Here is a 27,398-nt window from a genome sequence, read left to right on the forward strand (position 1 = left end):
TCCATTAAGGAGATGGATCTTTGGAGTGGAAAGGGAAAAAGAGAAGAGGCAGGGAACTCCTAAAATAAGGGCTGGCCATAGGTTTCCTTACTCAGCCTTCACAACAACCTTGTGAGCTATGGATGGTCATCCCTTTTACAGAGGAGAAAACTGAGGCTTAGAGAAGGGGTTACTGGCACCTTTACACAACAAGCAAGAGGCAGAACCAGGACTCAACTCAGGTTTTTCTAGCTTCAAAGCCTATGTCTTTCCATTATATTTCACCATCTCCCAAGAGATGGAAAAAATGCTAGCGAGGAAGTATGGAAGGTCTTCTTGGGTGGGAAGACCACCAGAGAGGACCACATTATTCTCAGTTATTTCTGCTCTCTTGGTCCACTGAATTGCACCCAAGAATACCAAGAGAACTTAGGTTGGTCTAGACCACCAAGCCACTGTTGGTGATCTTTATACAATCCTCAAGAATGAGAGGCACTAGAAGGGTGGAAAGGGATAGTCTTCAATTTTATGACTTTCAAAAGGGTATTGTAACGTGGTGGTGTCAGATCTGGTCTAACTTTAGGAGGCACAGAGAGAACAATCACCATCAGCCTAGCACCGATTCCTATGAGATGGAGGTCAGACATAGCTCCACTCTTCAATCTTTTTACCAATTTGACATCAGCCATCCCTCCAAGGCACTCTCTACTTCTCTGCTGGGTTTGATAATTCATTGCAATGGACAAACAGAACTCACAGATGATACTTATGATTATAGGGCTTATTAGGAACCCAACAGGTAACAATTCAGGATCAGGATCAACTTGGAAGCAAAGGAACAACTCAGGAGACAGGATACAGTTCAATCAAGACAGCTACCAACCTCTTAATCTCCTTCTCCACCATGCCTGCAGGAAGGCAAGCCTTGCTCTCGGCCGTACTTGTCAATGAAAGGCCCTCACTCTCAGCCTCTGTCCTGTTCAGGCAAGCATTACAACTCTTTAGCCCTGCTGATAAGTGCCTGGAGGCACCCCCCTCTGCCAGGAAACCTCCTGCCCAAAGGTGCTCAGCTCTCTCACTCTGTGGGTCAACAAGCCCACTGCAGCCACCTTGCTCAGTGGGCCAGAAAGCCTACCTCAGCCCTCTTGCGTCAGTCTCCTAGTTCTCGCCACTCGTGTTGCTGTTGTCTCGTGCCACCTCCAGTTACAATTCTCTCTGTCTCCTGGTCCTAGGAGGTTCTCAGCCCAGGGACCTCAAGTCTGAAGTGCACACTCTGCTCCTGGTTCCTCTTCTTGATGGTAGTGAGGTCTCCCTCAACCTCTGTGGGATTGGCTCTTTTAAGCCTAGCAGGTTGGAAAAACTGACCAACCCCTTTGGGAGGCCAGAGGCACCTTATTTGCATAGTCACTGTTCAATCCCTGCAAGAGTTTTACACACTTTATTTGCATCATCCATCCAGCCCACTGCCGTCAAGTTGATTCCGACTCATAGCGACCCTACAGGACAGGGTAGAATTGCCCCATAGGGTTTCTAAGGCTATAATCTTTATGGAAGCAGACTGTCACATCTTCCTCCCACTGGTGGTTTCAATCCGCCAACCTTTCACTTAGCAGCTGAATCCTTAACCACTGCGCCACCAGGGCTCCTTTTATTTGCACAGTATCAGCCAATCATTTTGTGGGAGTTACAAGACCATGGCTAGAAGGGCCATATAAAAGAAATTCACTGCACCGCAAGTACATTCCACAAAATACAGCCAGAGCCCAAATAAGATTCTAGTATGGTTTAGTGAAGAGGCTAGTTTTAGAGTACACAGAAAAGGGAGAGGAAATCAACAGGAACAGAATCAGTCCATTGGAAACACGTCATTCCACACTCACTCTCCTTCTCTCCTAATAGGGACTCTGACTAGGAGTCTGAAGGCATGCCATAGCCTTATGGCCCCAGCCTCTACTTGGCATTATTAGGTAAGATCTTTCATACACAGCCTGGTAGAAAAGGAGGAATAACAGAAGCTGAGCAACCAAGAAAGTATGTTAGTAACTAGTGATTCACTGCACCCATCTAGATTTGGCCAACTTTAGGGGAGGTCTCAGTTAGCGTTCTGTCTTCAGCCTTGTACAGTTTAACGTTTTCATCAGTGATTTCACTGATAATGGAGAAGGCACACTTACCAAGTTTATGGAAGACAGAGTTGGGAGGAATGGTGAATATGTTGGATGACAGAATCTAGAGCCCCAATGACTCAGTGTATAGGGTGAACTGAATGTACCCAAAATAAAGTTTATTGGGAATTAATGTAAGCCCAAGTCCAATTGGAGCATTTGTAGCAGTACATGGAGATTAGTGAGGAGGAAGCTTTATACAAAATGATCAGAGGGCACAGCTAAAAAGACAGCAACAACAGAACTCCTAAGAGGCTGCTGACACAGTGAGCAAGCTGTCGGTAGGTGCCCAGTCTCCAGACAACGCAGGGGATGACTGCATTGCATTCTGGCTAGTCGATATGACCTGGCTCACAGAGCCCCGTTTCTAGTAGGGGAGACGGAATTCGAAGCCAGGCATGGGCTTCGTGGAATTGGTACCAGCAGGATAAAGCTAAAGAAGAAGAAAGGCAAAGGGGACAGAAATGTTCCCTTCAAATATCTACACAGATGGCAGGCAGAGGCATCTACAGATACAGTATTTTATTGTGTTTTTGGTGAAGGTTTACACAGCAGTTTAGGTTCCCATCCAACAAACTCTCTACAAGTTGTTCAGCAACACTGATTACATTCTTCACAGTACATGAACATTCTCATTATTTCTATTCTGGTTGTTCCTTTCCACTAATCTAGTGTCCTTGCCGCCTTGCCTTTTCATCTTTGTTGTAAAGTAATTTTTGACCTTTTGGTATCATATAGGTGACTTTTTAGAGGAGCACAGCACTTGTGGGTGATATTTTTTGAGTCAATTTGTTATTTAGCTAAAAGGTGACCTCAGGGGTTAGTTTTGGTTCAAGGTTTGAAGAGTATCTCAGGGCCAATAGTCTTGGGGAGTCCTCCAGTATCAACCAGTCTAATAGGTCTGTTTTATTTTTTTTTTTTTAAGGAATTTGAGGTTCTGTTCATATTATTCCCCCACTCTATCAGGGTCCACCTATTGCGGCCTTGATTAGAACGGTCAGTAGTGATAGGTGGGTACCATCTAGTTCTTCTGATCTCAGGGTAGATGAGGCTGTGGTTCATATAGACTATTTGTCCTATAAACTATTTCTTCTTTGAGTCTTTGTTTTCCTTCTTTCAGGCAGAGGCATTTTACCTCTGTTCAATAAGGTACCAGTGGGCAGAACTAGGAAGTTCCCAAGAGACAGTCTGATCTCCATCAAAGAGGGCTCTTGTCTAACAATCGGAGCTGTGCGAAGATGAAATGGCTGCTTTGTGAGAATGGGACCTGATGAGACCTTGTTCTAGTGGAGGATGGAGAATAACTCAGGAGGCTGGAGCATCACAAGGGCAAATATCATAGTAAGGACTTCAGTCTGTATATGGAATTGGATTAGATGGCCCTGAAGGCCATGCCCAACCATGGGGTTCTATGGTTTCGGGGATGCCACCAGGCAGAGTGATTCAGAACCTTACCTCATTGGGGGAAAGGGAAATGGTGGGAGCAAAGGCTCTGTAACACTTCAGAGAGTATAACTCAGTGTAGATACTCTCAACTTCTGAGAGAGACGAGACCTTGTGTAGAAGTCTTACAATCATGGATCTTGAATCTCTTGAATCTGACAATACCAGAAACAAAACCTTCTTTCTTGTACAATAAAACCAGCAACCAACAGTCATAGGTGAAGTTGGGTTCCTCAGGTTCTACTCTAGCCTGGAGCTGGAGCCTTGGGGCGGACATAAAGTGTTATGGTCTTATGTGGCCAGTCTGTACTAGGGACAGAATTTCTCTGAAAGGTGAACTCTTCAGGGCAGGCCCTCCTGCTGTGTGTGCAGAGCCAATGAGTACTTTGTGATGGTAATGAAGATCCCCAACTGTGCATACTGGAGTCATTCCCTGACAGGGACTTTCTTCCTGTGGTCTAGAGACTATCAGGATCCTGGAATGCAATCACCTAGATATTTGGTTTCCACTAAATTTAAAGGTCTTTGGCCTGTTAAAATGAATATGTCTTCACAGAATGCTGCACATGAAATAAATTTTTTCTGGAAAAATCCACTGTGGTCATGGAAGAACTAGATTCCAAGAAATGAATTTCACCAGCCTCCACTGTGGCAGGTCCTGTTGGCAGCCTTCTCAGGGATGTCAGCAGAGCGAAGAGTCCTTGTAGCTTGCAGAGGGACAAGTAGTGCCACTGACCATAATTAGATCTGAGGGAAATTCTTTACCATTCAACAAAGTCCTAACCACCCCTGCCAGGGTTGCCCTCTCAGGAGTAGCAGCATGGGCACACCCCCGTGGGGCATCCGCAGAGGAGTGACACATGGCCAGGCAGTCCTGATACTCCCATAGCAGCTCTAGATATAGTGCCCACCCTGCAAGTTAGGTTTAGATCCCCTGCCTCTGACAAAGGGCTTCTCCTTTCCAAGGCAGAAATGAACAAGATGACATCTAACCAACTGTTTCTTTTAACAACAGGGATGGGGCAAAAGTACTTGGGAAAGTAAATGTAATGGCAACGATGCTAAGCTGTAACCTCTCTACTGATTAAAAAAAAAAAAATCATCTACTGTAATAACATTTAATCCCCAGAAGCTAATCTAAATGTAACACTCAAAAGGAAACAAAAGTGCCCCAGCCACTGCCTTTGGGAACACTGGCTTTATTCCCAAAGCGAGTCCATTAATAGAGATGGGAATGAAATGCCATTTCGGTCTTTGTTGATGGGAGGGGATTAACAAATTGCCACCTCTAAGCCCAGTTTCTGAGTCCTGGATCTCTGAGCACTAAGAAAGGACTGGGCTGAGGCTGGTGACCGGGCGAGGCTGCCCTTCCCCTTAAGTCTATGACTGCCATTGTCAAAACTACATGAAGTGGGGAGTCAGTGGGAGGACAGGACACTTCAGACCCAGCAGGACGTGAACTGAGCTACCCCCCACAGTCACCTGGTCAGAAGCCAGGCCAGTTATGGAGAAGCAGTAAACAAAACCCTAGAGCTCACATTCATCCTCCCCAGCCCTGAGCCAGGTGCTTTCCAGGTACTTCCCCACTTTCCAGGACTTGTCCCAACCCCTTACCCACCTCAGCCTGCAGCAGACTAGGCCAATGGTCAAAGGCCCATTGGAAGCAGCCTGCCCCCACTGCCAAGGCATCACAGAGACATCCTTTGTCCTCTGATCTAAGGTGTTCCTGGTCACCCTCTATTGCACCACCCCGTTTTATTTTCCTCACAGCACTCTGTGAGAGCAGGGCCCATCCAGCACCATTCAGGCCACCCCCTAGAACAATGTCTGGCCCTGAAGGCACGCGGTGAGTACCTGCAGTTGAATAGATGAGTCATCCTGGCTTGCTACAAGTTCCCAGGTAGGAGTCCTATCCTATCTCAACATCATTGCTGTTTCATTCTCCCAAATGCTCCCAGTTAGCTTTCTAAAGCACAAACCTGATTATAGCAATTCCCTCCATGAAAGCTTTTTTATGACTTGTCCCTGCCTGTAGGATGAATTCCATATCCTTTTAGTAGGCACTGAAGGCTCTCACATGGGATCTGCCTGCTTGCCCAGCGCCAGATACTTGCTAGTCCGCCAGCCCAGCCCCAACCTTCCCAGTCTACCCCACAAAGCAAGGCCCACTGAGGCTCAGCTTCTGCCGTGCCCTGACTGCTTAGCCTGCCTCCTCCACTTCACCTCGGCCCAGCTCAAATGCCAATTCATCTCTGAAGCCTCCCTGTGTGTTGGCAGAATTAGTTGCTCTGTCATCTCCACTCCAGGAGTGCCTTATTTATGCATTGCTGTAGCATTCATCATACCTTACAGTGGGTTTCTTATTCAGCCAATATTCACTGACTGCTTAGAACTGGGCTGTGGGCATACGAACATGACTAAGACAAGGGTCCTGCCCGCACAGTAGGCATGCAACAACTTGTGTCTTTCATCTAGTGGAATGCCATACTTGAACAAATCAGAGCAAAACAGTGCTTCACGTGGTATCCAGGAGGACACGCAGGGGCCTGGCTAAGCCTCTCTTGGTGCCAGCAGGGAGGATTTTGAAGGGCTTTTTTAGAGGGAGCTTGAAAGATAAAAACACTCTGTCTGGGGGTTGGAAAGGGACACTGCAGGCAGTGGGCAGCCTTGGGTGTGTCTGCCTTCTCAACTTGAGGGCGAGCTTCTTGATGGCAAAGACTGGGTCCTGTCACCACAAACACCTTGTGTCTGCCCCATGCCTGCCCCAACCGAGCATCAGGAAAAGTTTACTGAACTGAATTGAGGGCCAGTGCCAGGTCACCATCGTTTAATCCTGTCTTTAAAGAGAAATAATTATAACAAAAATTAGCGGGGGAGGGGGGACAAGGTTATAAGGCAAATAAAATCTAGGCCCTTGCTGACCATCTTCTGTGGGTGGTTGCCCATGTTGCCAGAGCAGGGGTTATGGGGATGGGTCACCATAAGAAGAAAATGCCTCCATGTCTAAGCAGGGTTCAAGAGCAAACCACTAAGGAACTTCTTGGGAGGACTGTAGCAGCCAGCTGTCTGCCAGCCAGGGGAGACCAAGCTGCCACTAACTCCCTAATACAAAGGAAGTGGCCTTTCTGTTGTTTGTGACGCAAGGAGGAAGAGAGCGGGAATACGCCACATACCTGGTCAGAGTAACACTGCTGCTTTTCCTGAAAGTTTCCAGAGGAAGATAAAGGCTGCAGAGCTTCCCTTAGTAATACATTCTAATCTCTCATTGTAAGTCAGGAAGTTCTCTAGATCTAATTTAAGGTTTTATAGCTGCAATTCAAAGTTGCAGACCTGCTATCATTCAGGTAAGCTCTCTTTTTCATTGGTACATAATTATATCCTCAGGCCAGTCTTCTCCTCTCACGCAACACACACTCCGTGCACTGAGCTTTTCAGTCTTTTAACTCTGCAGTGCACAGCCCCAAATGAGACCCCAGGTGCCCAGCACTTGATTACTTATGGTGATGGGGGCAGAGGCGAACACAGAAAACCGCTAGCCAATTCCTAAGTTTCATTTGCTCCAGCAAAGTTTCCACTTCATTCCTGATGGAACTTTGAATACACCTGCCAACAAAAAGCTACACTGATGGCTCCAAGCTTTGTCTTGTTATCTCCCTCACCACTGTGGGAAATGGCAGATCAGCATCTCCAGAATAACTAAAAGTCATATGCTCTACTGAGGGCTGAACAGTCCCGTCTCTCCCCAGACCTCCAGACTCGCAGCGCTGGGTTCCTGACAAGACAAACCTGAGAATGTCAAGAGAAGAAGGGCCCCTCTGTGCTCTGCCACTCTGGCTTCAGTCAGAAACACAGCTCATGTGTGCCTCAGGTGTCTACAAGTCCATGTAAGATTTCTTTTGAACAAGAAAGTCACTGCTAAAGAACACTGAAAATCCATCTGTCTAGTCCAACAGCCTCGGTCTTTGATGGAGAAGGAAGTTCATGGCAGGAAAGGTGCTTGTCTTGGGGCACCAGTGCCAGTCAGGAGCACAGCCTCAACTAGAAAGCACACGCTCACACACATACACACACACAATGCACACCTCACACTCACAGGTACATTCTCACAAAGATAAACACTTAGACACATACATTCACTCACAAACACAATTCATTCAGAAACTCAACTCATAATCACTCTCAGACACACTTACACACATACACTCATTCATACACTCTCAGGCAACCAGGGACCCAGTAGCGGGGCCAGCTCTTGCCTCTCTGTGCAGTTAGCTATACAGGAAGTCCCTCTCCCTTTGGCCTAAATCATCTTTTTTTCCTTGTAATTATCTTCATATTCTTATTAATTTTTAATAAGCTCATATACAAGTTGTACATGAGTGTACATATATATTTATGTATATATATTTTTGAAAATAAAAAATACTTCAGATAAAGCTACCGTCCCCTTTGACCTTTTCTATGATCTTGAACTCCCTTGGCCTACCCAGAGGTAACTGCTGGAGGTAACTGTTGGAGTGTATCCTTTCTGACTGTACTCTCTATCTCCACATAAATATACACACACCTACAGAAAAGATGTGCTGTTTTTATGTGTGTTAACTGGACTTATACATATTACAGTACACTTGCATTTCAGCCAGCAACATGGCTCACACAACTTTCTAGGCCAGCACACGTAGCTCTAGCTCATTCCTTTTGCTGTGGGCTGGTATTCCAGAGTCAGGAGGATTATGCTTGTTCATTACCCTACTAACAAGCAACGAGGCTGGTTCTGACTTCTTACAATTAGGAACAGGCTGCGAAGCCCATTCTTGTCCACAGCTGTTGTGTACACAAGTGCACATACCCCAAAATAGAACTGTTGGGTTGCAGGGGCTCCTCTTCCTCTCTTGGCTCCAGATTCTGACAGTTGTTGAATGCGTTCTGTGGACCTCATAGTGTGCCCTCTTTTTGCAACTTTACGCCAATCTGTCACTGAAACGTGAGTTTCTGTCTTATAATTGAATGCTTACTATGTGACAGGCACTTCGTTAGAAGCTTAAGAAATTACCTCATTATGGCCTCAAGACAACCTTCAGAGATAAGAGAGGCGTGTCTCAGAGAGGTTAAGTACTCTGCCCTAGGTCATGCACCAAGCGGCATTGCTGGGATTTGCACACTTATCAAGCTACAAGGCTGTGCTCCAGGTTGCATCTCGTTTTCTGAAGACACCACAAAGTAGGTACTTAGCACATTTTTAAGCAGTCAACTATTTGTTTATAAATCCTACCCTAACTTCTACAGAATGTGCATCAGTTCAGCCGCTCACTCAGCACTTGCTTGGTGAGTATCTATTATAGCTAGATTCCATGCTGGATGGCGGTGATGCAAAGATGAACGAGATATTGGACCGGCCTTTGGGTATGACAAACAGTAAGTAAGAAATCGTTAATTTGGATTTTGAAAAGTGATCATTGCTTGTAAGGGAAAATGAGGCGGGGCACTTTAGTCAGAGAACAGGATACGCAGAGAAAAACAGCTCAATAGATTCTGTGCTCTGAAACCAGGAACAAGCACAGTGTCTCAAAATTTAAAACTGTATTTTTGGAATTCATCTAGTCCAGGGATGGCAAATAGGTTTCACCCTGAATGCAGATTCTAAATGGTTGACACTGGCTATACTGGGAGGGAGCCTGGGAACCACAGGGCTCAGTGGGAGACTACTGGGTCCATGTGTGATGTTTGCCAAGGGCGCAGGATGGAACAGAGGCAAGAAGGCAGCATTTTCACATTACAGAGGCAGCCACAGAGGCTCTGCGAAGACAGGCTCACCCTGGCTCACCACGGAACCAGCCTAGGGCTTGTTTGCTAGAGAAAGCTGTTGTCCAGCATTGTGGGCTCTGACTTTCCCCTCTCGTGTGTTGCGCAAACGCTAACCTGCGTTGACCAACTCTCTCTCCATGCACCTTTGTTTCCCTTGCTAAAACATCGAAGAGGCCAAGCTTTGCCAGCACCATAAGACAGTAAATAGACTGCAGAGGGCCCTGCAGCTTGATGCACATACAAGTAAGTGATGGGCTAAAGGGTGGGGGAAACATTATCAGTGAAGGGTCCAGAGAGCATTGGGAGGTAAGCTGAAAATAAAAAAACAAAAACCCAAACCCACCGTCATCAAGTTGATTCTGACTCACAGCAACCCTAAGTGACAGAGTAGAACTGCCCCATAGGGTTTCCAAAGAGCAGCTCATGGGTTCAAACAGCCACCAGCAAGCCCTGTGATCTTCTTGTCCTATAAGTGAGAGAAGTAGCTCGGGAGAGAAGGAGCAGGTTTAGACTCAAACAGACCCAGGTTCAAATTGTACTTTGTCACTCCTGGGCCATGCGTTCTGAAGTGCTTGCTATGTGGATTATTATCGCATCTCATCTTCCTAAGAACCTGAGAGAAGCAGGCACTACCACTGTCTGTTTTACAGAGTAGGAAATGGAGTCCGGGAGCTTAAATAACTAGCCTTGGTTTCCACATCTTTAAAAGAGTGACAAAAGTGGCACCTGCTTTAGCTTCTTGTGAAGGCCAGAAATGAGGTGCTGCAAAGGTGCCTGGCATAACAGCCGGCATATGGTCAGTGTTCAGTAACTGCTTGGTAAGCAGATACTCCAGATGAATTTTGAAGTTTTCAATGAATATATTACTGTAAAAAATGTCATGGGGGAGGAGTCTGACCTCTAACTTCACAAGGGGGAAGGAGAATCAAGATCAACAGCCCGAGGCTGATTCCTATGAGGCAGGGGGACTGACATACCTCCTCTCACCAGCCCTTTTTACCAGTTCTGTGTCCATGTGTCCCTCCCATGGCACACTCTACTTCTCTGCTGGGTTTGATAATTCTTTGCCATGGCCACACAGAACTCACAGACAATACTCACAATTATGGGGCTTATTAGGGAAGTAACAGGTTACAATTCAGCTTCAGGAAGGCTCAGGATAGAGTACTCCCATCAGGACAGCCTCTCCTCAGCCATACCCTCAGGCATACCTCTCTCTGGCCCTTGGCCCTACTTAGGCAAGTGTTACCAAGATATTTTAGCTCTGCTGATAAATGCCCCAAGGAACCCCCTGCCCCCGCCCCGTAAGCCTCCTGCCCGAAGGCGCTCAGCTTTTTCACTCTGTGGGCTCCTAGCCCAGCCCACCATACCATCCCATCTCCTGCCTCTGCTGCTGTCATTTCTTTGCCACCGCTTCTCACTGTCTTTAGTGTTACGGTTGCTCATGCGCTCTCTCTCTCTCTCTCCCTCTCCGGGATCCAGGAGCTTCTCAGTGCGGGGATCCCAAGTCCAAAAGACATGCTCCGCTCTGGCTCTTCTTTCTTGGTGGTGGTGAGATTCTCTCCTCCTGCCTCTGGGATGGCTCATTTTAAGCCTAGCAGGATGGTGAAACTGACCAATTCCTTTGTTGGGGTTCCACAGACCTTATTTGCATGGCTTTCAGTAGGGCAAAAGAGTCCTAAGGGTGAGGTTACACAGGTTCCAGCCATTCAGGTGTGCTGCTGGTATCCATCATATCTGCTCAGGTTCTCCAAGAGTCATCTCGGCTTCACCGTTTCTGGTGTCTCATAAAATTTAACTGACAGAAGATTATTCCCTTGCTCTGATCCTTTTGAGGTATCAGCACAGCAAAACATTTAAGGGACTTTAGGTTCAGCCACTGTACTCCAGTCCAGCAGTGTCTCCCCTTTAGTCAGCTTTTGCTCACTTACAGCTTCTACGATTACAGTTTTTACAATCACAATTAATTCTGTTAACAATCAACACTCACAACTGAATCAGGTAGTCTATCAGCATCTTACCCCCATGCTCTCTTCCCCAGACCTATCAGGAAAAGACAAATCTATTCAGTGGGGACACTCCCTTGTCCCTTTCATTTTGAGGTAAGCACACCCACAAAAGCATGTAAGCCTGCCACTTCATACCTTTATCTTCCCCTATTTATGTGTATATATACATATACACACACACATTACTGTGCTTTAAGTGAGAGTTTAGAAGTCAAGTCAGTCTCTCATACAAAAATTTGTATATACTTTGCTATGTACTCCTAGTTGCTCTCCCCCAATGAGGCACCCTCCACTCTTTATTCCCCGTGTCCATTCAGCCAGCTTCTGTCCCTCTCTGCCTTCTCATCTCCCCTCCAGACAGTATCTTCCTGTTTCAGTCGGCCAGTGTTTAAATTGCCCGACCCTATCAAACCAGTACTCTAAGGAGATAAGCATATTCCTTGGTCTTGAAGAACTTCTGTTCTGCCTGGAACTTTGAGCACTTGCATCCATAAGCAAAGTCCACTCCAGAGCAAGCCATCAAATTGCAGCAATCTCTACCACCCATGGTGTCATACATCTTTCTCTTCATTCAGTCATATTCTGGTCAGCTCATTCCTAGCTATCCGAGCTAGGTCATGATGGGTACCAGCTGTAGGCTCAGAGTTCACGCAGACCTCCTGGCACTTCAGACCTTATGTGCGTGGTCCCACCTCCACATGGATGCCATGAACTTTATTTGCATTTTTAGCAAGCTATTCAATCCCCTTGGTGGGCCACAATTACCTTATTTGTACAGTCCCACCCAATTACTTGGGTGGAGTTACAAGACCATGGTGAGAAAGGCCACATAAAAGTCATCTATTGCACCGCAGTATTAAATGGACTTTGATTTGTTAACCTCTCAAAAAGCTGCATACACCAGTTTAAACCACATATTTTGGTAAATTTCTCAATAGAAAATGTTCATTTTAAAAGGTTAGATAAATAGAGAAGTGAGATATAGTAACAACAAACTAACTTAAGTATTATATGAATTAAAGAATGTTTAGAACACTGTGTTATTTGGGGTTCAAATAAATGACTGTTGTTTTAATATGTAATCTGTCATTAGCTCACTCAATCTATGCAAATGGAGGAAGCTCAAGTGCTTCAAAATAATTTATTCTCACAGGTGGGTCCAAACACCTTCCCATAGTTTATTTAACAAGTCCTTTCTTCCAAGTGAGGGTAAAAGCATACTCTAGCAGTTCAGCTTTGGTAAGTTCCAAACCAGGGAGTCTGTGAATAAGCCCTCTTTGGATCAAAGTCCTTGGAGCGCTATGACTCAGTTTCAGGAAATAGTTAATAACCTTCTTCCTTCAACTCGATTGTTCTCACCTCTTTGAGGGCTGGCTCTTTTTGGGGCCAGTGGGGATAGTACAAGTTTCCTGACAGTGAGAAGCTAAGACAGGTTCTGAATGAATCCCATGGGAAGAAGCTGAAGGCTGTCATAAAAAATAGATGTGACACAATAAATGCAGGATGTTCCCTGGAGTCTTAATCTCTTCCTTCAGAAAATCTGAACAATTCTGCTTGCTCTGTTGTTCTGAGGCAGAAGGGCATGTGTGTGCTTTTGTGTGTGTATACACACTTTTGATATTCATTTCTTTCCCAGCAATAGAATTCTTCTGAAACAAGGGTCCCTGAATTGTGAATGTCAGCCTTGCTAACAACACTTCTGTCCTGAGCTCTCTGTTGACTATGCAGAATCTTCTGAGATCTTGCATATATGCTGCATTGGCCCAGGCCTCAGAAAAGCTTGGTGGTCCCAAGAAAAGTTGTAAGAGTCACCCATGTCATAAATGTTTAATGTTGCTATAATAACCAGTGTTTGATTTAATTTGCTTTAGTGCTTAGTGTTTCCTTGACCTGAAATGCCTTTTCTAATCATTCCTCAAAAGTTAAGTCAGGGCCTCTGCTTCCAGCTATCATAACTTGTGGAAGATCTATGCTCCCGTAAGAAAAATTATAAAAGTCTTGTTAAAAAAATCTATTTGAAGGCATCTAAGGATCAAAGCAACTATGATTTGAGTGTCAAAATTATGACTAGAAGGGAATTGCAGAGAGGTGCATGTTCATTCGCGGAGCCAATTTTCCTCTCAGGGTTTTGTCAATTGTTGGCGCACAGAGAGAGGCTGAGAGTCAGGCAAAGGGCTTCTGCTAAAAGGCAGAGAAGCCAGCAGAGATTTTGGCACTCTCACAGGACTGTACAGACACAACAGTCCTTTGGAGTTTGCGGCTGCCAAGGCAGTTAAGACTCGAGGGGTCAAGATCCTGGAGAGAAGGGAGGTACAAGAGCAGTAAGTCAACACTCAGTAGATTCCCCTTTTTAAAGCATTTGTGAAATTCTTGAGCTACTCAGGCAAGGGTCTAAGAAGCAAAGTAAAAAGCCACTGAAAAGCAGAGTGGAATTTTCAGAAGTCTCACAGAGCTGACAAGTAAAAATAGGGGTTTAGGGCTTACCAAGAAAGATGAACCCTGGAAAGCCACACCCTAGGAACAGGGGTGGATCAGAAGTAGACCGAGCTTTACAAAAACTGGAGCCAGCCTCCAGTCAACTCACGCCCTGATGGCGTTAAGGAGATTGCCTTCATTCAGATGGCCAATAAGGAGTAGGGCAAAGCATCTTAGGAAATATCATCTAGAGCCTCTGTGATTTCTCTTCACAGCATCTGGCATTCAGTCAAAAATTACTCAGCACACCAAGAAACAGGAGCGGTGGGGGGGTGGGGGGGGGAAGGGGGCAACAGAAACAGATCCTCAGATGACCAGTTATTAGAATTATTAAGACACAGACTTTAAAATAACTGTAATTAATATATTACTGGAGATTAAAGAAAAACCAGCATGGAGATAAAAAACAAACAACAAGATTATAGACAATAGGAGGCACAGTAATACATGAAACTGACAGATAAAATAGGTCGAAGTTTTATTTGAAGAAATAATTACTGAGAAATTTTTAAAACTGACCAAAGACATAAAGACAAGAACCCCCAAGCAGGAGAATAAGAAAGAAAATACATAATCAAGCACGCCATAGTAAAACTGCTAAACTGCTAAAAACCAAGGACAAGGAGAAAATCGTAAAAGCAAACTGAAAAAAAAGAAGTCACCTAACAGTAGTAATAACAATATCAACGGCTAACTTCTCAAGAGAAAAATAGATACCAAATGAAAATGTAAAGATACCTTCAAAGAGCTGAAAGAAAATGACTGCTATATTCTTCAGAAATGAAGGTGAAATAAAGAACCAGCAAATCTACATTAAAAAAAAATTCTAAAGGAAGTTCTGTAGTCAAAACAACCACTATCTCAGAAAGAAACACTGAATGCAGGAAGGAATGAAAAATAACAAAAAAGGTAAATATGTGAGGAAAGATACATGAATACTAACTATACAAAATAATAATGATGATGAGGATGTCTTATGGAGTCTAAAATATATACAAAATTAAATGTATGAAAATAATTAAACCAAAGGAAGGGGTAGATGATATTAAAGCACTTCAAAATTCCTAGCATTGTCTGTGAAGTGATAAAAGTAGTTATACATATTAGACTACAGTAAGTCATGGATGCATATTGTAATATCTAGGCTAACCACTAAAAGAATAATATAAGAATGTATAATTACCAACATAATAGAGGGAGAAAAAGGAACAATAAAAACACTGGAATAATACAAAAGAGGGGGGAAAAAAAGCCCATAAAGCAGAGAGGACAAACAAAACAAATCCAAGGAATGATGATATAAACCTGAAGTATTATAAATTATATTAAATGTAAATGTAATAATACTTTAATTCTAAAATCAAGATTGTCAGACCAAATTAAAAACAAAAACAAAACCCAGCTATATACTTCCCACTAGAGACATATCTTATATACAAGGATACAAAAAGATTGAAAGTGAAAAGACTGAAAAAGATACAACATGCAAACAGGTGGTGTAACTCTATTGTCAACGTAGATTTCAAGACAAGAAACTTTACTACAGACAAAGAAGAAAACTGCATATTGATAAAAGGGATAATATACCAGGAATATGTAACAATTTTAATTTGTATACACCTAATAATACAGATTCAAAATACATAAAACAAAACTTGACTGAACCAAAAGAAGAAACAGACAAATCTACAATCATAGCGCGGCACAAACGCTTTCTCAACTAGTAAGCAGACGAAAACACCAGTGAAGATACAAAAAATTTGAACATGACTGATCAACTTGACCAGACAGACAAGCATGGAACACTACATCTATTGACAGAACGCACATTCTATCAAGTACACGTGGCAAGTTTATGAAAGAAGTCATATATTGAGCCATAAAGCAAATTTCAAAGGACTGAAATAATTTAGAGTGTGTTCCCTAATCACAGTGGAATTAAGCTGGAAATCAACTACAAAAAAGAGAATCCCCAAATGTTTGGAAATTAAACAATACATCTCAAAATAACCTGAGTCAAAGAAGAAATCAGAATAATAATTTAGAAAAATTTTGACCTGAATCATAATAAAAATACACTATATCAAAACTTGTAGGATATAGCTATAGCTAAGGCTGGGTTAATAGAGAAATTTATAACCTTAAATGCATAAATTAGAACAGAAATAAAGCTGAAAATGGTATTTCACTGGTCTTAGGACAAAATTAAAATCCCTAGTACAATGACAAAGTGCGGCCTGATCTGGTTCCTGTGGACTTGTTGGCGCTTCATTATTGCTTCTCTCTCAGCATTCATTACTCTCTAGCCACACTGGCCTTCTTTCAGTTCCTTGAGTAAGCTAAATTACTTCCTGCCTCAGGCCTGTGAACAAGCTGAGCCTCCTGTCTGAAATGCTTTTTCCTTCCTCTGGCCACCTTCTACTCTTCCTGTCATTTCCTTTGAGAAGCCCTCCCCACCCTCCCAGTCTAGATTACCCTCCTCTGACATGCCCTTTTTAATTCAGACTCTTGTTCATGGCATTCATTACTGTAATTAAATAACTGGGTAATGGATTCTTGTGCAATTAATTTTTAAATATTGTTTGTCACCCCCCAAATGCTGTAAGTTCCTTGCTGCAGGGACTGAAGCTGTCTTGTTTATCACTGTATCCTCAGTGCCTAGCATGGTGCCTGGAAAATAGGCACTCACTACACGTGTGTTAAATGAATGTATGAATACACAAACCACTAGTTTTCTATCTAAGTAACCATTTGGTTTACTCAAAAGTTGTTAAAGACCTCCACTGTCTTGGAAGAAAACTCCCCACTATCAACTGCTGACAGCAGTTGGCTTTATTTCTATGGCACTTAACACTGCAATTTACAGCCATTTGCTAACACAAGAAATCTCCTAATCAAGGATCTCCCCTCCCCAACAATGTTTAAGCAAAATAATTTCTAACTCTACACAGCTTTCTGTTTAATCCATTTGGGAAAAGACATAAAGTGTTTTGTAAATTCAATTTATTGATCAAACTTGCTCTACTCTCTGCCAAGCTATGTGCTGTAAAAGTGATTCCAATAACAGTTGTTATTAATAACAGTCACACTAATGCCAACAACAATTTCTGGTATCGGAGGTCTACTTTCTATGGATTATCTCATTTAATCATCAAGTAAAATGTTATAGGACGTATCATCGGTTTTGTAGATGAAGAAGCTGAGGCCAAGAGAGGTGAAGTGACTCACCCAAAGGCATATAACCAGGCAGCAGCAGGGCCACGGTTTGAGCCCATGTCCATTTGACTGCAGAGACCAGGGAGGATCTTGGCACCCCATCCTGCTGCTTGTGTTACATTCAGAGAGAGACAGTCTCTGAGGGTCAAGGAACAACCCAGGGCACCATAGGCAAGTGCCTCGCAGTACAAACTGCACTCCAGGAGTGGGTACTGAGAACCCATCTGAAGGCTCTCACCAAGCTGCGCCTTGAAAGGGAGATGGGCTGCAGCCAAAGGGTGCCGATCCTCCAGGCAGGTGAGCAGAAATTCAGAGGCCAAAACGGGAATGCCCTACTTTGGGGACTGTGTCTAAGGCTAGTTTGGCTGGAGGGAAAGGTCCGGGTAGGGTGTTGTGATGGATGATGGCGGAGAAGTTCATTCTAGGGATCTTAACCGAAGTGCTAAAGACCAGAGAGCACTAAGAAGTCACTGAAGAAGGCAGTGCAGAGCATTACTTCTGGAAAATAAACATTACATGGTTGGTAGGCAGGATGAGTGGGAAAGGAGACCAAAGAGGAAGAGAACCAGTGAGGGGACCAAGGGTGCTCGGGGGAAATTCCAAGGGATTGCATGGAGACAGAATAGTCTTGGGAAACAGTGCTAAGCCACAGGCCACCTGGTCTTGGAGGAGGCCCACAGAGGGACTCTGCCCTGAACTGGGGCTTGACCCAAATCTTTCTGACCCAGATACTCTACTTACCTTCTACTACCAGGGTAACAACAGGCGTTTCAGGCCCATACCTGCGGAACTGTAGGCAGCCTTAAGAGCCATGGAGTCAGTTGCTGATTCATTTCACAAATATCTAGATAGATGTCTACTCTGCAAGACCCTGTGCTAGACATGAGGGTACAGAGTTGAATCAGCTAGGTCCTTGCCTGTAGGAGGTCACATCTCCTAGACATACACACAGTTAACAGAGGCTATCAGAGTTGCCTTGGGACTCAGGAGTGGTGGATATGTCTTAGTTAGGTTCAGTGTCTATTAACCATGAGAGGTGTGGTTGGCTTTGACATCATAACAGTGGCTCCAATACAGTCTGAGCTAATCTTGAACCCCAGCTCCACCATGCAACTAGCTGTGTGACCACAGAAAGAGCAAGAGAGTTATTCAGTCTATCTAGCCTAGTTCTTCATCTGTAAAATGGAACTAGTAAATGAGATGACATCTCTGAGGTGCCTTACGTAGTGCCTACCATTTAGTATGTGCTCAGGACCCACTGCCCATTGCCACAGAGTCAATTGCGACTTCTAACGACCCTACAGAACAGAGTAGAACTGCCCCATAAGGTTTCCAAAGAGCTGCTGGTGGATTCAAACTGCCAACCTTTTGGTTAGTGGCCCAGCTCTTAACCACAGCACCAGTAATTATTATCATGGGATGTTGTAAACAAACAAATATCCTTATACTTTTCTCAGATTAAAAATACACTCATACACTACCTCTCCTTTGCCTTCAGAAGATAGGAAGATAAGAAAGGACATGACAACACAATCAAACTAAGCCAGAGGTCAGAGGGCGAGGAGGACAGGAGTCCATACACCCAGGGTGGTGGGTGACATGGCAGACAAAAAAAGACTATAGTCACTGACAGTAAAGCTATTTGAGTCCTTTCCTTCACAAGCCTCTTGGGGCTTCTGCTGCAGAGTCTCTTTCCCTTGGCGGGCCATCCATCGACCCAGACAGAGAGAGAGAGAACCTGTGGATTTGGCTTCTGCTGCCTTCACAAATGTTGCTTGTGGAAGTGGGCCAGGGTGGGGAGAGTGGGCGGCTATGGTGTTTGCCAATTTCCAGTGGTCACATTACTGTGTTGGCTGTCACACAGTAGTCAGTCCCCTTCACATGATAGCTTTCCAGTCTCTCCCTCTCACTGATCTGTGGTTCTGAGTACTTCTTGCCCCAGATGAACCAGGATGTAAAGTGCTCCCCAGCACCGGGGAGGAGCCCTTCAGAAGCAGGCCCTCTGAGTTGTCTGCTTTGAGAGAGGGGTACAGGCAGCCAAAAGTTTCCTTGATTAGTCAGGGGTCCATCCAACCCAAAGGTGCTCCCTTGCACCCAAATTCCAACGAAATTCCAGTACTACCAGGAGTGTTGCTTCCACTTAAGAAAAACCACCCAAACAGGCCCCTCTCTCCATGATTTCCTGGTCTCCAGCTAGCTGCTGGGAAATTCTTCTGAGCTTCCTGTTTTTGCTCTAGGACTTGGGAAATTTCAAAATAATTTGTTTCTCTTCCCCAAATTATACTTTAGTCATTTCAACCACAGTCTAATGGCATTTCCACACAGTTTCACGCATTTGTTCTCAAGAGTACAACTCTTAAAGTTTTACTTTCCATCCCCTTGGGATCTGCTCTGACTGCTTATCTGCCCCGTTTCCCTGCCTGGTGCTGCACACGATTTTGTCGGCAGCCATTCCTACAAGTGTTTGTTACTTCCCAGTTACCCAATCTGCTCTGTGATATTTTCTTCTCCTTGTGCCCAATTTAACTGACTCCCGTTTTGTTACTGTGAGTGATTTGCCTGTTGAGTCATCAGGACTCACTCTGGAGGGAGAGAGCCCAGCCAGGGTGATGGAAGGAGTTCGTAGGAGTCCCCTTTGGCTCATTTACGAAAGTCCCAGGGTTGTACAAATGATTATGTGCTTGCTGCTGACTGAGAGGATAGAGGTTTGAGTCTACCTAGATGCATCTCAGAAGAAAGGCCTGGTGATCCACTTCTAAAAACTCGGCCACCGAATACTCTATGGAGCATAGTTCGGCAATGACACACGACACACCTAAGGTCGCCATGAGTCAGGATCGATTAGACAGCAACTGGTACAGGAAACCAGGTCCACAGAGACCACCCCAACATAAAGAGCCCAGAAAACAAGGCACCACCACCATCTCCCACACAGAAGCTTCAGACTCTTCAGTGCCCTGCTCGTGGAAGTGGGCTGCAGCGAGGAGAGGGGGCACCTGTGGTGTCAATTTGCCTAACTAATCAGAGCTGTGTGGTGATGGAGATTCTGTGTCTACCTCCCCTCCTTCTTGTTGCTCAGGCTCACAGTCCTCAATTGACAGCACAGGGAACGTGGGTCATGGAGGAAGACAGACATGGCACAGAACTCTGGCACACAGACCTGTGCAAGTAAACAGGACCTCTGAACCACAGTTCTTGGAGGGAAATGGGGCCACCCTTAGTGTCAACATACAAGAGGTGCTTAGCACAGCACCAGGCAAGCAGAAGGTGAGTAGAGTGCTCTAGAAAACAATCTCCTCAAAGTAAGGAGGGGAGAAGAGGGCCGAGGGGCACCCCCTTCTCTACTCCCTTTGGGGCCTGATCACCAGCTCCTCTCCTAGCTAGAAAACAAAAAGCAGCTCCTGCTCACTGGAGACTGGGCTGTGAAAGTACCTCTGCCACATCTGCCTCGACCACGCTTTAATTTACCAAGGAGCTGCTGGAGAGCTGAGTGCTAACGTGGTCAGTTACAGAGGACCAATGGCCACGGTCCATCCGGGTGAAAGAGCTGAGTAACAGATGGTTCACTGTGTTGTGACAAAAATCTGAAATTAGGCAGGTGGTGGCAGGTTTCAAGCCACACGTGGGAATTTTCACAAATACAGTGCAAGTTTACAAAGGAGAAACAAATTCTTACTTGATTGTGCTCTCCATTTTCAAAGCTGCCTCATGGAATTGCTCTGAAGACAATTTATACATCTCGGCATTCTATAAAGAGAAAAATAGAACTGGTTACCAAAGACTGAAATTTCCCTCTGGCTCCTTCACAAGATGAAAGCACATTAGAAATCCAGAGTTGCTAATTTCTTGAGCTGCATCAATGCAGACTGGTGATTAATCCACAGCTTGTGTTCTGGTCCAACATGGATGGACTGCTACTAGAGAATCCTAGGCTAGCACAGGCTGGAAGAACGTTATGAGATCATCTAGTTCAGGGATCAGCAAACCCTGACCCATAAGCATGCCTGTCGTTTGTTTTTGTAAGTAAAGTTTTATTGAAACATAGCCTCATTCATTGCTTTATGCGTTGCCTGTGGCTGCTTTTTGCTACAAAGACAGAGTTGGGTAGTTGCAACAGAAACTGTATGACCTACAAAGACTAATGTATCTTTCAAAAAAATCTTGCTGGGCCTTGATCTGGTCCGGTACCTATTTTATAGATGGACTCTTATACCCAGAGGTCAAGTGACTTGCCCCAAGTCACACAGCAAGTGGTAGCACGAGTACTAAAGCCAGGTGACTGGATTCCCAGTCTGGTACACTCTCTGCTGCCTACCATGACCACGTGCTCATCCACATGGCAGTCATTGGTCCAGACACCTGTAAGTGGTTCTAAAGCACTTGTATTCTAAGATTACATATTCTGTGTGTACATACAGGGACAGATGGGTGCAGGAAGAGCCCAGGGTTAGGAAGAAGACAGAACTAGGTTTAAATCCTGGCTCCACCCTGTACGGCTCTAGGTAAGTAGAGGTGAGTCGTCCAAGGTCACACAGGCCCAGAACTTGACACTCCTTTCCATGTCACGTTCCTAGCTTCTTCGCTGGTTTTCAAAGGATATCAGAAACAGGGACCGGCAGTGAGAACCTCACCAGTGGTGGCGATACAAACATCAGTAGATGCCACACAGTGTCTGCCTCCTACCTCCCAGCCCTGATGTCAGCCCGTCATAGACTCTCAGGAAAGGAGTATTACCCTTATTTTACAGATACACAAACTGATACTTTAGGCTTTAGGTGCCCACCACTGGCATGGTTCAGTCAGTTACTGCAACAAGCCTGCAAGGTAGGTGGAAAGACTTGCCCAGGTCATGTGAATTCCTGTACCATGGAGCTGGGGTTCCACCTGCAGGCATGCAGGGCTCCAAGCCTGGGCTTTCTCACTCCACTACAGCACAGATAGCCTGGGCCATAGGAAAACCGGTCAAAAGGGTTAGAGTCAGAGCCAAAGCAGAGAAAGCAACATATATCCCGTGGACATGAGGGCAACCAAGTCTAGGAGCAGGCAATGCCATCTGCCAAGGACCACAGAACACTGAAATCCAAGTCTAAGATGGAATTGCCTCCCCCTGGTCACTGTCCCACTGCACCAAAGGCTCTGGAAGCATCTGCTGGGAGGGGACATGGGAGCGAGCACAACTGAGGGGCTACATGGGGCGCCAGATGAGGAAGATCAGCAGGGACAGGAGCTCTACTCCGGGCTGTCCTGGGATGAGCCAGAGAGCCAATGCTAGCCTTTCTTTCTCCAGCTGCTACGTGGTCCTGGGACAGTCACGTGGCCACTGTCTGCTCTAGTCTCCTCACTCCTAAAGCAGGGAGACAGAGATGCCACAGGGGGTTATGAGCTGTGAAATGCTACCACTCCAGCATTTCCCAGGCGCTGAATCAGTATGCCCCCCAAGAACCCCAAGACTCTTTGGGGGCACCCTGGAGACCACAGGAACATGCAGACTCCAAGTTTCTAGCATGTCTTCTCTGAAACTTACGTTTTAACCAGTAAGACAGGAGCAAAGGCCCTGAGATCAGAGGGTGCCTGAGAAATAGCGAAGAGACTGCTGTGGTTAGAGGAGAAGCAAGTAAAACAGAAACAGACTATACTATCAGCGAGGTAATAGGGGGTTGAGTGTGGAACCTAGAGACTTAGTAAGACAAGGAACAGAGGGGCCCCCAAATCTGCAAACAAAGTAACAAGAAATGGGCCAGGGCATAGAAACAAAGCCATTCCCCAGAACAAGTAAGACAAGGAATAGAGGGGCCCCCAAATCTGCAAACAAAGTAACAAGAAATGGGCCAGGGCATAGAAACAAAGCCATTCCCCAGAACAATGGGGCAAGGTATCTAAAAATAGCATGCAAACTTCTTTAAAATTGCCTTTCAGAAGCAGCTGGAGAAAACCAGGCCCAGAGACATGCGCAGAACATCCACCTGTCACCACTATGTGACCTTCCACCGGGGCCAGTAAGGGGCTACAGCCCCAGCCAGGGAATCGAACCCAGAGAGCAAGAGGCTGCGCAGGCGCAACACCCCATAATAAGTCCCGCTACGAATCCCAGGGGCCTCCGGGACAGGAGCCATCTTGGAAAGCTGCTGCACACGCACCTTAGTTAACATGTCCCCGCCTGTGTCTATGAATAAACACGAACTTTTTCCCACCCAAGAACTTTAAAAAACTCGGCCCGTGAGACGGGTATGCATTGCTCTAGGCCCTCCTCATCTCCGCTTGCAAGCCTCTTCAATAAAGCTTTGCTCGTGTGGAAAACTACGTGCCTTACCTGCTTATTCTTGACCAGCGAGAGGCAAGAACATTATTCCGGTAACACCAAGACATTGTGGTTTTGCCTCAACCAGTCCAATGTTCAGCCAACATGGACTGTCCTGGGCAAGCAGTGAGGATACGGAAGTGAACCCCTGAGAGTCCTAATTTAAGGGCTCCACACAAGGAGAAACTTAGGGCCTTCCCCCCTATTCTGAGCAAGCTCGCTCCTATAACCCCTTTGGTGGATGATCATTTAGACTCAGTTTGAACCTTCTGCTCGTGGGGGCTTACTATAAGGCTGCACAGTCCATAGACCCAAGTCTGAGTTTTCACTTTGGTATATACTGGCGGTCATCTTTGGGTAACCCACTTAACATCTCTGAGTCTTGGTTTTCTTAACTGTAAAACCGGATACCGCCTATGCTACAGGGTGGCTGTGAGGGCAAGAGGCTTATGCAGAGGATGTGGTGCAGTGCCTTGTACACAGTACCCCCTCAATCCAGAGAGCCACTGCTGTTGGACCACTGAGGCTGCTGAAGCTGAAATCTGCCTTGCCCTAAACTCCCCCATCGACCCCAGTCTGCCTTCTCATCTTGGGGCCAAGCTTCTCTCCTCTTTTAACTGTGTGTCCACAGAACTCCTCAGGGTCAGGTCACTGTCTTCCAGACACACTCATCTGCCAACATCCCTTTTCTGTAGGCTGACAGGAGACCCTTAGGGCCTTTGTTCTGGACACTGTACCTCCATAAATGCAGCCTGGGCTGTGTGAACTTGGTAAGCTGCTGAATTAGATGACTAGCTCAGATTGAACATGTGGTCAGCTAGATTTGTCACAGGAAGTACCCACAGGCCAAGAAGTGGCCGTGATCACCCCACTGTAGCTTCCTCTATTGTCTCTCAATCTGACTCAGAGAAACTCCTTCCTGTCCTGACCCACATCACTCTCCCCGCCTCCAATCTACCTACACAGTCCCACCATGGCCAGATGCTACCAGAAGCAGCCACCACTGCTGCTCCCTTAGTCTGCGACTGGGGAGAGCTGACTTGGTCGCCTGTGTTCACGGGGTCTCTCGTCTACCAGGCCTTGCTGAGACGGCCGCAGTGTGTACAAACTCCTTGTGCAGTGGCCCCACACTCAGCAGACTCCTTGACCACACAGTCAGGGAAGACTTGGGAATTCTAGATGAGATTTGCTGCCACAAACATTCATACTGAGAACCCACTAAGCATAGGAGATACAGAGAAAACTGTGACCCGCTCCCAGCCTCCTGGAGATCACAGGTAATGGAACGTCACAATTACAGGCAAGCCTCTGTTAGTCATGCCTGGATGTGTATTGGCATCTGACATATAAACCAACATAAACCGTGAGGTCAGGATGGCTTCTTGGGAGTTGATAGCTAAATTGAGGCCTGTTATGGACTGAATTGGGTCCCCTCCAAAAAAATATGTGTCAACTTGACTAAGTCAGGATTCCCAGAATTGTGTGATTGTCCACCATTTTGTCATCTGATGTGATTTTCCTATGTGTTTTAAGACCTACCTCAATGATGTTAATGAAGTGGGATTAACAGCAGTTATGTTAAAGAGGCAGGACTCAATCTGCAAGATTAGGTTGTTTTAAGTCCATCTCTTTTGAGATATAAAAGAAAGAAGTGAGCAGAGAGACATGAGGACCTCATATCACCAAGAAACAAGAGCCTTCCACCAGAGCTTTCAGAGAGAGAAAGCCTTCGCTTGGAGCTGGTACCCTGAATTCAGACTTTTAGCCTCCTAGACTGAGACAGTAAATTTCTGTTTGTTAAAGCCACCCATTTGTTATATTTCTGTCATAGCAGCACTAGATAACTAATACAAGGTCTAAAACTTTTTTACATTAAAAAAAAATTTTTTTTTTAAATAATACTTACACACGGTTTTAAAAACAAACAAATACCAGTAAGGACAGAAGGGTATACAGCAGAAAGTAAGCCTCCCCTCAGCCCTGGGCTCCAAGTCCTCTTCTCTTTCTCCTCCTGTGAATCCTTTGAGAGAGTCCACGATGCACATACAAGCCAGTACACACGTGACCCACTTTTTAGTAATACAAATTGTACTACGCTAGAAAAAAAAAAAATTTTTTTTTTTTTAGATATAATGCGCTACACCTTACTCTTGCACTTAATTTTCTGAGACCCCATCCTTCTTAACAGCTGAATAGCATCCATTGTGTGAGTGAATAGTCTATAATTCAGGTAACCAGTTTCCCATCCATAAACATTTACATTGTTTCCAGTCTTCTGCTGTTACAAACAATGGACATCTTGGCATCTACTACTTTGTGCATAAGTGAATGTATCTGCAGGGTACATTCTAGAAGTCAAATTTGTGGGTCAAACGGTACATCCATTTCTAATGAACCAAGTCATAACAGATGAGCAGAAATGAACCAAATAATTAGAGGCAAGTCTTCCAAACCCAGGCAGCAGTATGAGGGAACACTGAGTGCACCCCCCAGCTGTGTATGAGGGATATGGCACCGCAGTTTGATCCTTTAGTAGCACAAGGAGCAAGGGCGAGAGAAGGGTTGGACAGAAAAACACAGCCCAGGACATAGAGGATCTCAAATGCAGGCTGAATAAGGGGTTAATAAAGGTAATTCTTTAAGCAAGGGAGTGACACGGTAGATTGGTATCTTAGAAAGAACATTCTGGCCGCTGTTTGGAAAATGGAGTCTAGGTCTTCACAACTAGATTGTCAGTGCTAGGAGAGCTTCTTGAATCTCCCACAGCACAATGCCCTGAGGAGACACTGGGTGTGCTGGCAACCCGGAAATTAGTCCTATTACCCATTTAGAAATCACTGGAAAATCCTTCTGAAATGCATTGTCCTGAATTCTCACATACTAATTAGCACCCAATGATCATGAACTATTATTTATGGATGTTTTCTTTCCCATTTAGACTCTTCAGTTACAGACTTTGCGGTCTTTTCCTCTGCCCTACAAACAGACTCCCCTCCTCCTCGTCCTCCAGCTGCTCCGCAAACACATCTGAAACCAGAAGACCTGATCTCCATTAATTAAACCTGCCATTAAACATTAACGTGAGTAAGAAGGTGTGAGTGCTATCTCTATGGGTTTCAAAAGTCACAGTGTTTCTTCAATTACTTCCCAAGCAGTTTTCATATTTCATACAGTCTGATTTCTCCATGGGCCTGGGTTTGAGAGATCAAAAGAGAGTGTGAGGAGGGTGAGGGGTAGCGAGGTGAGAAGGTACAGGCAGGCGGGAGGGAGTGAGACAAGCTGCAGGCCAGAGAGATGGCCCTGCCTCCCCATCCTAAAGCCGAGAAGAGCTGAGCAGTGCAGAGGAGGGACTGGAGGGAGGACCCATAAATGCCACACACTAAGATGATGGAGGGTCCACATCGACCCTGTAGGACAGAGCAGAGTAAAGCCAGCACGCGAGGTGTATGAAGACAACACAGTCTTGGCTGCTGGCCTGGCAGATTGTGACCTCCAGGCTTGGGACCCCTGAGGGGCATACAGATTGTAGCTACTAGTAACTAGTAACTAGTCCTCATTCACTGCCTGCCTCTACACAGGCAGTGCTAGGAGGTATCAAGGGAGATAAAGGGTCTAAGAAGGAACTTATATCCAACTGGAAAGACAAAATTAAGGCCCCAAGGAACATCCCAAGAACAATCAAGAAGCAGCCTATGGCAGTGATGACAGGTATGGGTGCTGGAATCAGATTGTCTGAGTTGGATCAGGACCCATGTCCCACTAGCTGTGTAAGCCATGGGCAAGCATCCACACCTTTCTGTTTCCTCGGCTTCTTATCTGTAAAAGGAGAACAAGAACAGAGCCTCCTTCATATCGTTCTGAATGAGATAATACATGCTAAATGCTCAGAATAGTGCCTGGCACAGAGTAAACACTCAATACATGTTTTAGGAACTTCACAAACATCCCCCACCCCAATGCATTTAACCAACTCTACACTGAGAAGAAAGATTCCAGAGTATTGCAAGA

At 45.3% G+C, this 27,398-nt stretch overlaps 1 protein-coding gene across 4 annotated transcripts in view; it reads right to left on the reverse strand.

Annotated features, from left to right (window-relative positions):
• CHCHD6 (coiled-coil-helix-coiled-coil-helix domain containing 6) overlaps positions 1 to 27,398 on the reverse strand; it is a 320,395-nt gene that overhangs the window by 40,545 nt on the left and 252,452 nt on the right. For all 4 annotated transcript variants that reach the window (XM_049862544.1, XM_049862543.1, XM_049862545.1 and 1 more), the window contains one exon: positions 20,769 to 20,839. In XM_049862544.1, the coding sequence (XP_049718501.1) occupies positions 20,769 to 20,839 (71 nt within the window). The remainder of the gene's footprint in view (positions 1 to 20,768; positions 20,840 to 27,398) is intronic.

This window comes from Elephas maximus, chromosome 20 (genome assembly GCF_024166365.1).
Source record: "Elephas maximus indicus isolate mEleMax1 chromosome 20, mEleMax1 primary haplotype, whole genome shotgun sequence".
NCBI classification, from domain to species: Eukaryota; Metazoa; Chordata; class Mammalia; order Proboscidea; family Elephantidae; genus Elephas; species Elephas maximus.